Raw genomic sequence first — 11,364 nt, forward strand, 5'->3', positions numbered from 1 at the left:
TTGATGTATGTTTTGGTGATCAACTTGCGGGTTCCGTTTGTGAACTTATGCATAGGGGTTGGCACACGTTTTCGTCTTGACTCTCCAGTAGAAACTTTGGGGCACTCTTTGAAGTACTTTGTGTTGGTTTGAATAGATGAATCTGAGATTGTGTGATGCATATCGTATAATCATACCCACGGATACTTGAGGTGACATTGGAGTATCTAGGTGACATTAGGGTTTTGGTTGATTTGTGTCTTAAGGTGTTATTCTAGTACGAACTCTATGATAGATCGAACGAAAAGAATAGCTTCGTGTTATTTTACTACGGACTCTTGAATAGATCGATCAGAAAGAATAACTTTGAGGTGGTTTCGTACCCACAATAATCTCTTTGTTTGTTCTCCGCTATTAGTGACTTTGGAGTGACTCTTTGTTGCATGTTGAGGGATAGTTATATGATCCAATTATGTTATTATTGTTGAGAGAACTTGCACTAGTGAAAGTATGAACCCTAGGCCTTGTTTCTTAGCATTGCAATACCGTTTACGCTCACTTTTACCACTTGTTACCTTGCTGTTTTTAAATTTTCAGATTACAAAAACCTATATCTACCATCCATATTGCACTTGTATCACCATCTCTTCGCCGAACTAGTGCACCTATACAATTTAGCATTGTATTGGGTGTGTTGGGGACACAAGAGACTTTTTGTTATTTGGTTGCAGGGTTGTTTGAGAGAGACCATCTTCAACCTACGCCTCCCACGGATTGATAAACCTTAGGTCATCCACTTGAGGGAAATTTGCTATTGTCCTACAAACCTCTGCACTTGAAGGCCCAACAACGTCTACAAGAAGAAGTTTGCGTAGTAGACATCAATATTCTATGAAGATCTTTATCGGTCAAACCGCATAACAACATACATTGTTCCTTTTGTCATCGGTATGTTACTGGCTCGAGATTCGATCGTCAGTATCTCAATACCTAGTTCAGTCTCGTTACCGGCAAGTCTGTTTACTCGTTCCGTAATGCATCATCCCGTGATTAACTCATTAGTCACATTGCTTGCAAGGCTTATAGTGATGTGCATTACCGAGAGGGCCAGAGATACCTCTCCGAAACACGGAGTGATAAATCCTAATCTCGATCTATGCCAACTCAACAAACACCATCGGAAACACCTGTATAGAATCTTTATAATCACCCAGTTACGTTGTGACGTATGATAGCACACTAAGTGTTCCTCCGGTATTCGGGAGTTGCATAATCTCATAGTCATAGGAACATGTATAAGTTATGAAGAAAGCAATAGCAACAAACTAAACGATCATAGTGCTAAGCTAACGAATGGATCTTGTCCATCACATCATTCTCTAATGATGTGATCCCGTTCATCAAATGACAACACATGTCTATGGCTAGGAAACTTAACCATCTTTGATTAACGAGCTAGTCAAGTAGAGGCATACTAGGGACACTCTGTTTGTCTATGTATTCACACATGTACTAAGTTTCCGATTAATACAATTCTAGCATGAATAATAAATATTTATCAGGAAATAAGGAAATAAATAATAACTTTATTATTGCCTCTAGGGCATATTTCCTTCTGACGTATCATGCCCCCCTCCACCGTTTACACCCACAGTCATATTTTCGTAGTGCTTAGGCGAAGCCCTGCAGAGATCACTTCACCATCACCTCCACCACGTCGTCGTGCTGTCGGAACTCATCCACTACCTCACCGTCTTGCTGGATCAAGAAGGCGGAGGTGTCACCGAGCTGAATGTGTGCACAACTCGGAGGTGCCGTACGTTCGGTACTCGATCGGTTGGATCACGAAGAAAGTTCGACTACATCAACCGCGTTGTAAAACGCTTCCGCTTACGGTCTACGAGTGTACGTAGACACACTCTTCCCCCTCGTTGCTATGCATTTCCATGGATAGATCATTGCGTGTGTGTAGAATTTTTTTTGTTTTCCATGCAACGTTCCCCAACAGGCTAGCCTTTCGGGATTTTCTCGCTTTTAACCAAGCTTTTTTGGCACGTCAAGCTTGGTGACTTCTTGTGAGACCAGATAGTCTTTGTGCTCAAATGTGAAAGACCAGGTACTACCCTAATGGTCGTCTCGAGGACAATGTTTTCAGCGCTAATGTTTCTTCTTCTTGGCAAGCTATCTCATATGGATTGAAACCGTTGAAACAAGGATTAGTTTGGCGAGTGGGCAATGGACAAAACATCTGTATTTGGAGATACTCATGGATCCAACGGCCACCATCACAAGCTTGTATTGCAATGTGGAGGAGACCGCGGAACATATTGTATTGCAATGCAGGTTCTTCTGGTGGGTCTGCACCGAGGTTGCTACGTGGATTGGCCTACATGCTAATCTGGTGAGGATTTGACAGTTTGAGGCCATGGTTCGAGATTGTAGATTAAAATGTGATTGATCGTGCAAACTAGAGAAAGGCTTTCGCCTCCGTGTTCATTCTTGTGTCTTGAAAGATTTGGAACGAGCGCAATGCTAGGGTCTTTCGTAACTCCGTCGCTACGATGATGATTGTCTTTGCGAGGATAAAGGAGGAGGCTCAGCTTTAGGCCCTTGCCGGTATCACACACTTGAGTAATGTAATACCGCGAGAGTAGTTCTTTGTACCCCACTTGGTGAAAATTTGTCTAAACATTCAAGCTCTGAAGTCTGAACAGACAATGCTCAATTGCAAACCGCAATGTTACATGTGTTCATAATTTGCAGCTGAAATGTCCTGACTCGTGATCAAAACAAACTGGCGAAGCCAATTTACGGCCCATTTCCCAGTCCCTTCATGTCTACAACATCCATTTTCTTCGATACATTAACTACATCATCCATGCATTTGCACTATTCCTACCCTTTTTTTGGGGCGGGGTCAGTAATCTGCTTGTGTCCACATATAAAAGGAACACAAATCACTCGCGTAGCCACTTGCCACGCTGCTTGAATCGTTGCCACGGAGATGACTGGATTATTTAGGGCTAGAGAAAAAAATAATCCCAGCTAGCACATATCAGAATTATATGACATGTGCTACTGAAACAGCTGAACCTACAGACGATGTGTGGGATAAAGCAACAGAGGAATCCATTGATGCCAACATCCTCATGTGCTCTTCGGTAACGATGAACAGCTTGTCATTGTCCCGGATCACGTCCAACGAGTCGATCTCCGCCCCTTCGCCGTTCAGGATCAGCGCCTTCTCCGTGTCCACCTTCAGCTTCTCTCCTGAAAGAAAAACCAAACACAGACGTTTGAGCTGCTAATTCCTCATTTGCCACTGCAACAAACGCATTGACCTAGTGAAACATCCGGTTGATGCTGCATCCGCATCCACTAAGGCACTGACTGAATACGTACCGATGATGGTTTTGAACTCCTCCATCGTGGCGGGAAGATTGATGAGCTTGCCGGCTTCGGAGCTGTGGTTTCTCACGAACGGATGGCCCTTGTAGATGCTGACCCGGGGCCAGTGCGCGCTGTCCGATCTCGTGCTGCCCTGGAACCTCCCCTGACGAAGCTCCCCGGACGACGAGCTGGCGGCCGTGACGGTGCTCGCCGGCGAGTCGTAGATGGTGATCGGGTGGCCGACCTCCCGCCTCTTCACGAGCTCCCGCAGCTCGGCCGCCGGCACCGTGGTCTGCCGCGGGGCGGAGCCGTCGCCGTCGAGGTCCGCCTTGTCCACGCTGGCCCCGTTCATGACGAGGAACCTGGCCGCGTCGGCCTGGCCCTCGGACAGCGCGACGCGCAGCGCGGTGGAGCCGTCGTGGTCCTCCGTGTCCACGTCCAGGCCGTGCTTGAGGAGCTCGCGGAGCGTGTCGACGTCGCCGCGCCGCGCGGCGAGGCAGAGGAGGTCGCCGGCGGCGCGCGGGTTCGAGACGCGCGCAACATGGTACAGGTTGCTGAACACCTTGTGGTGCCTCGCCGCGATGGCCTGCCACAGCGCCGTGTTGCCCTGCGCGTCTGCAGTTTGCATACACCGGTCGCGAATAGTTAGCAAACTTGATCGCACTAAAAAATGCAGGTGTTGTGTTTGTTGTTACTACGTACTATACCTTTGATGTTGATGTTGCACCCGTGCATGAGCAGAGCCTGCACGCAGCCCTCGTACCCCTTTGACGCCGCGATGTGCTGTGAGTGGCATCGTTGCCAAGAACAGAACAGGGCATGCATACAGATCAGCACACGCACTGTAAAAACGAGGGAAAATGTGAGAAATGTGTTGTTCGTCTACTTACCAGAGCGGTTCTTCCCTTGGAGTCACCGACGTCAGGGTCCATCCCGACCTTGAGGAGGTCCTCAAGGAAGCCAGCGTTCCCCGTGGCGGCGACCGTCAGCAGATTGCACGGGACGATGTTGCCGCAGCCGCCGGCTCCGGTGCTCTCGCCGAGCAGGTCCTTCATGTCATGCACCTCAATCTGATGCTGCAACACAACCACAATTTCCGACTCAACAATCTTGACACATCACACACACACACACACACACACACACACACACAAACCCTAGTAGCAACATAGTAAGATGCATCGACCAACCTTGAGGAAGTTCCTGACGATGAGGGCGCTGTCGTCGGGCTTGCTCTGCATGACCTCCCTGAGCGTGGCCTGCTTTAGCCGCAGCAGCTGGCTCAGCGTCCTGGTGCGGAACGTGAAGGTCTGCGGGCGGTCGCTCAGCGCGCTCACCTCGCCGAAGATGTCCATGGTGCCCAGCTTCCCCATCACCTCCTCCCGCTCGCCGTTGAAGTATACGATCTCCACCTCGCCGGACACGACGATGTACACGTCGTCCGCCGCCTCGTTCTGCACAATCACGTCCTCCTTGGGCGGTATGTACTCCGGCTTGGTCTTGGTGACCAGCAGCAGCTGCGCCTCCCTGGAGATGCCCTTGAAGAGGTACACCTCCTTGACCACGGGGAGGAAGAGGTGCTCGCAGATGCTCTTGCAGATGGACTTGGGCAACTGGTCCATGAGCTGCTGCTGGTTCAGGCTCTCCGCCCTGAACTTGAGGCACATGTAGGCAAGGATCTGCTGCTGCAGCCGCGGCGGCAGGTGGTTCCGGCACACGAAGTTGGACGCCGCGCGGATGCTGTTCCTCTGACGACAAATGAAAAGAAAATCAACTCAACACATGTACTCACAGCGATGGCGATCGAGATTCGGAGATGGAACTCACGAACTCCATGGTGCGGCGGGTGCCCTCGACGACGAGGTTGGTCATGTTGCCGATGAGGTAGGCGGTGAGGCCGAGGTTGAAGAGCATGTAGAAGATGTTGAAGATCATCTCGAGGTTGTTCTGGGCGTGCAGGTCGCCGTAGCCGACGGTGGTCATGGTGGTGATGGACCAGTAGATGGAGGAGATGTAGCGGATCCACAGGCTCTCCTGCCGGAAGTTGGGGATCACGGCGCCGATCCACGTCTTGTCCCGGTCCGGGTACCGGTCCGCCAGCAGGTAGTACAGGCACCCGGCGCAGTGCACCAGGAACAGCGTCACCGCGATCAGCCGCGCGCAGCGTACCCAGAAGTAGCTGAACCTGATGTCCTTCTCCAGCCTGACGATCCAATCAGTTTCAGCTCAACCATTGTCGATCGATTTCGAGTTCTGAAGATCTGGTAATGTGAATGCATGGCTGTTGCTTGATTACCTTGTGAAGAACTGCTTCACCTTCCTGAGACGCCAGAGCCGGAGCAGGCCGAGCAGGCTGTACACCATGCCTTCCCTGACCTCGCCGTTCACGAGGTAGGCTATGCCTTGGTACGGGATCGTCGACGCCACGTCCATGATGAAGAACGTCGACAGATACCTACGCATACATGCACATCCATCAGCAATGTCGCAGCAAGGAAGATAATCTTCAAATCAATTATACATGATTATCAGAAGAGAGCAGAATTCTGAAAGCTTGGGCTTAGGTGTATGTATCCTTGTGGACCATGTCCCGATCTGTAAAGCTAGTAGCCATATCTTGGATCTCTAATCCACCAAAAAGGAACAGGAGCGACCACTGTTTGATCGATCACAGGAGTGTCCGTGTTTTGCACTTTTGCATAATTTCTAGCTTCATAATAACGCGGTTTGGTTTGGGTCCTTTACTGATTATTATCAAGTTCTATAACTTTCTTTTCGTCAATTGCCTTTTCTTGGCCTGTTCTTTATTTTGACCAAGTTTGGCCACGTAAGGTATTTGGCGAAATCTCCCTAGCCAGTACGTATCATCAAGATTTCATGTTATGCAAGAGGTGAAGAGCATTTTGGAGATTACTGAGCAAGCATTTGATCCCAAGTAGATGACAGAATGCACTAAGGAAGATTCCAAATAGTATAGTCCAGGCTTAGCAAAAGGCTTGTGGACTGGAGCGAAAGGTACATGGCATCTCCTAGTAAGGAAATCCTTATTAAGCCGATAGCTCAGGCCATACCCACCTATGTGATGAGTGTGTTTAAACTTTCATATCAGTGTGATAATTTTACTAGAATGATGCGTCAATATTGGTGGGGGGTTGAAAAAGGAAGAAGAAAATTGGCTTGGGTTGCTTGGGACAAGCGTATCCTATCGAAACAAAAAGGAGGGTTAGGCTTCAGAGACATGAGAGCATTTAATCAAGCCCTCTTGTCAAAACAAGTATGGCGGTTACTTGACAAGACAGAAAGTTTGTGTGCTCGCCTACTTAAGACGAAATACTATCCTAATGAGCAGCTTATTGATACAGTATTTACAAGCAATTTTTCAATGGTGTGGAAGGGGATTGAACATGGACTTCAACTTCTTAAGAAAAGGACTAGTCTGGAGGGTAGGCAATGGCTCATCTATTTGGACTCGGCGTGACCCTTGGATCACGAGGGGAGCACCTTTCCGTCCTATAACATCTAAGAGACAGTGCAGGCTTAACAGAGTGCAACGGCGGGGCTATGTGGGTTCCTAGGGGGGCTGTGGCCCCCCAACATGAATAACTTGTGAAGAAAAAAAATAGTGAGGGCTTAGATGAGAACTTTTTAGATTCCCCCCCCCCCCCCCGAAACACATGTATTTTACATCCCCCCCCCCCAGCTGATTCTGGCTAGCTCCACCACTGCCAGAGTTTCTGAGTTTTTCAATCAAAATAGGAACATCATTAGCCATTGAGTGGTCTAGTCTTTCTATTATTGTGCAATCAAATTCGCTAGGACCACTATCTTCGATGGTGGATGCCTCGCTCATCAGATCACCATCTGGTTATCTAGTGCAGGAGATCAAGCTTTTATTGGATGAACGGGAGTTTAAACATTGTAAGATTGGTAGATCACAGAATAGAGTAGCCCATAGTCTTGCGAACTATGCTCAGACTGTCCGAAGCACAGCTTGTTGGTTGCATAGGGCTCTAGATTTTCTTCAAAGTCTTGTAATGGCTGATTGTAATTCTATTGGTTTGGAATAAAAATTCCCTGATTCCTCGCAAATAAATAAGACTTGATGTTATGCAAGGTGTCAAGTGTGGATACACGGAACAACTTTCCCATATATCATAGAGGTCCTTTGTGATCCAGTAGAATCCGGACTCTTACTACCTTGCCCATGGCTTTGGCATGAACACATATATCCCCATCGTCATCAGGCAATTCGGAATGGAAATAGTACAATACTACTCCTTAAAGTTGTACTAAATGTGCGTCAATTAATATGGACAGGGAGTAGAAAAGTTGGCATTTGGTTTTATCCACCCACATGCTAAATTGCTAATACCAGAAGAGAAATGGATCTAAGAGACAACTTGTATCCGAAAGAGGAAATAAATTAAGCAGGAGTAAGATGCACAATATCTCTGCATACTGGCTATCACCACCCAAAAATTAGGCCGCCGCATCCGTCATAAAGGTTGGACGTCGTGACGGGGGTCAAGTGTGGATACGATACGTGACAACACACCCACCCATGGACTTTGCATGACAACATTATGTTTATTTATGGAAATGGAAGAGCTTTACTTGCATGAAAACATGCATATACCATGTTCATCTGGTAAGAAAATGAGAGGAGAGAAGCGGGTAACATGCACAGCTAACTTACGTTCCTTCGTGCAACTCCAAGGAAGAAGAAGAAGAAGAGAGGACTGCCGAAGAAGGTAGCACGTACTCTACGTAGGTTAGGTGGATAAGCCGTACGGCACGTACCTGAAGGTTATCCTCCTCCGGTCGCGGACGAGGAGCTGCGTCCTGGAGTCGATGTAGGCGACGAAGAAGGTGAGGACGATGTCGACGGCGAAGAAGATGTCGACGACCATGTCGGCCACCTCCAGGCCCCCCTTGGGCCTGGCCTCCATGAAGGCCACCTCGAACGGGTACACCCACGCCGAGTACGCCACCAGGATCACCATGAACGTCTCCCAGCACCTAAACCATTAGCATTCTAAGACGGAGGAGTAGCAGGTAGCGATGATGGTGTGGCCTCATGTCTCACCTGTATCTGGAGTCGAGGGGCGAGACGACCCTCTTATCGGAGTCGGAAGTGGACTGGCTGAGGCTGGAGCCTAGGGGCGGCAGCATGAGCTTGGACAGGTTCCGGAGGTTGAAGGAGCGGGAGGCGCCGGAGCCGGAGCCGAAGCCCGTGCTCGAGCCGCTGGCGGCGCTGGCGCCGCCGCTGCTCGCGCTCTGGAAGCTGGAGATCTTCATTGCTCCCGGCGAAGAAGAGCTGCCTCAACTCTTCTAATTGGAGAACTAACTAGACGGAGCACGTACGTACACTGTTTACGCACCACTCGTGCTAGCTAAGATAATTCTGGGGAGATCGAATGAAGATAACCGAGAAAGGCAGGGCGAGAATCAAATCAAGGCATCGAAATAATGGAGGCGGGGCATCCATCTATCGATCCATGGATCCATCAATAATGGAGGAGGGGGAGGTGTCCTGTCCGGGACGAAAGTGACCAGGCACACGCTGCTGGCCCGCGGGTTTGGCCAGTATATATGCACAGCCAGCGCGCGCGCGCACGCGGGCAGCCGAGCCACGCACGTACGTAGCTCTACGCCTCTACCCCTGGTACGTCGATGCAGAGGTTCCCTAGCGACGAGTGCACAACGACCGGTGGTTGTCGTGGCTGTGGCCGGGAGAATTCACCGGGCCGTGACAGTGATCTCGCTCCCAATAGGGTGTGCATGGAATGCTCGTTGATGTGGAGTGATGCCCCGGGTCCATGCAGTGGGAATGCCATGCCTACCTCGCTGTCTGCATCGAGCACCAAGCATGCAGGAGTATGTGCGAGCTGATTCATCGGGTCCTTTCGGGTTTGGAGCTTTGTACTAGCACATAATTGATTGGCGACAGTGCACGGCGCAGTCCCGATCGTGGGTACGTGCTGCCTGCTCGCGTCAAGCGCAATTTTGCTTCTCCATGTTTATCACGACCGATGACGCTGTTGGGCCATTCGGATGTTATATTTTCTAGTTTTGGGGCTGGCACAGCGTGGTGTCAACTTGTTTCTTCACGTGTGCTTGTTCAAGTATGTCATGCAACGCATGCTCTTTGGTTCTGCATTCTTGGTTGGTTTGGTTGTTTAGGCCTGCTCGTGGAGTCCTTCTAGCGCTCCACTCGGCTAGGTTCAAAATTTCAACGAAATTTTGCATATTTTGATGGGGTCCGTAATAAACCCTAAAATTTTGAGTCAGTTTCAATCTGAAATTTACATTCGGTTAAAATTCATTAATTGAATTTTGAAAACTCAAAATCCGAAAGAATTTCCTAAATATGTGAAATTTTGGAAATTTCGCATATTTTGGTGACGCCCAAAAGCTTTTCGTTCCCAAAATAAAAACCTCCTAGCACAATTGGCCTAGAAGTAAGAAGTGTTATTTTTGTACTCATGAGACAATCAAACAACTTTTTTTTAATGCAAGTTTACCTGTTCTACGTAGTCAGTCATCCAAATAGCATCATTCTTATGTCCGCCCACAAGTATTAACAATATTTTTGGTCATTGGTTGGACGATATTCCAAATAGATTCAAATAGCCAATAAGGGCGGAAGCGTATGCCTTAATGTGGTCACATTGACAATGTAGGAATGATTTCGTTTCTAATGACAAAAATGCTTCTCAGTTATTTTTCGGTGTACTCACTCGCTTCGTATGTGGTATATGTTACAACAAGTGGAGTACCAACTGCTATTCAACTATACGGTTCGAGCAGGTGGCTACGGAGCTTCTTTCCCAATATTGGTGTCTGCATAACCTCTCAGACTGATCCATCACCATTATCGAAATAGGCATAATGTCGGTCTATAAGAATATGTTGTTGATGTCTTGTCGGTTAATTTCATTTGTTTGTATCGGACATTTCTGGATTGACTGTATGCATCCTAATTATACAGAGACCGGATGTCACTCATAATGTTTTGTTTCCATTTGATGCTACATTTAAGATAATAATAGCTTCCTTTATCGAAAACTTTATGTCTTTTGTCGGCAAAGTAGTCATTAATTTAATCTTCAGGTTTCCACCTTCTTTCTAGGAGAAAAAATGTTGGATATGAAATTTTCAGCCCCCCCCCCCCGCTCGGGCAACTCAGGTGGCTCCCCAACCCTAGCCGCCGCCGGGGCCTAGCCCATCTTCCTCCCTGCCGGAGGACGCCGCCGGCTTGCACCCGGAGGCCGCCGGCGGTGGCGGGGGCTCTTCCTCCCTCCCGCGTCCCAGGGATGGCGGGGCCCCAACATGCGTGGAGGTGCGGCCGATCTAGAAGCGACGGCGATGGCTTCGATGGCGGCGGCGGTCGGCCCTGCCTCGGGCCACGGGCGGCTGCTGCGGCGGCTGGCCTGGATCGGGCGGCGGCGCGATGCGGTCTTCGGCGGCATGTCATCTGGCTTTAGATCGGTGGCGGCATCGAGGGCCTGGTGGACTGCTTGGCGGCACCCCTGGCAGATCTGTTCTGGCCGGTGTAGCCAGTGGTGGTGGTCATCTTCTTCGTCGGGGTGGCCGGCCAGAGGCTTGGTGATCGGATCTCGAGATCCATCATCTAGTCCCGGCTGCGAGTTGGGGAGACATGGTTGCCGGTGAAAACCGAGCCGACGGCAGGCGATGGCGGCGTTCTACGCCGTTACCTTGATGAAGGCATCGTCATGTAACTACTGTCGACCCACTCGTGCTGCTCCGGGGGAAACCCTAGGATCTGGTGTTCCAGATCGGACGATGGCGGCACTGCGTTGTCGTTTCTCTCTTGGGAGCATCGTTTGTGGAGCAGCGCTGGAAGTCAGAGGCAGGAGGTGGAGCGGCTTCGTCTTGCACGGAGCTTCGGTGGAGCTGTCAAGTCATGCCTGACCGACAGGTGCTACGCTTTGTCATGCCTGGTCGGCAGGTGCTACGCATGACAGATCTTCC

General features: G+C 49.5%; 1 protein-coding gene across 1 annotated transcript; it reads right to left on the reverse strand.

Annotated features, from left to right (window-relative positions):
• Window positions 1-2,679: 2,679 nt before the first annotated feature.
• LOC123182110 (potassium channel AKT2) lies at window positions 2,680-8,934 on the reverse strand. The gene is made up of 9 exons (XM_044594573.1): window positions 8,456-8,934; window positions 8,170-8,388; window positions 5,666-5,824; window positions 5,197-5,572; window positions 4,560-5,117; window positions 4,260-4,445; window positions 4,077-4,152; window positions 3,382-3,984; window positions 2,680-3,249 (listed from the first exon to the last, which is right to left on the reverse strand). The coding sequence occupies exons 1-9, from the start codon at window positions 8,665-8,667 to the stop codon at window positions 3,041-3,043; spliced, it is 2,598 nt and encodes an 865-aa protein (XP_044450508.1). The 5' UTR covers window positions 8,668-8,934; the 3' UTR covers window positions 2,680-3,040.
• Window positions 8,935-11,364: the final 2,430 nt, after the last annotated feature.

The sequence above is a fragment of the Triticum aestivum genome, chromosome 1D (assembly GCF_018294505.1).
Source record: "Triticum aestivum cultivar Chinese Spring chromosome 1D, IWGSC CS RefSeq v2.1, whole genome shotgun sequence".
NCBI lineage: Eukaryota > Viridiplantae > Streptophyta > Magnoliopsida > Poales > Poaceae > Triticum > Triticum aestivum.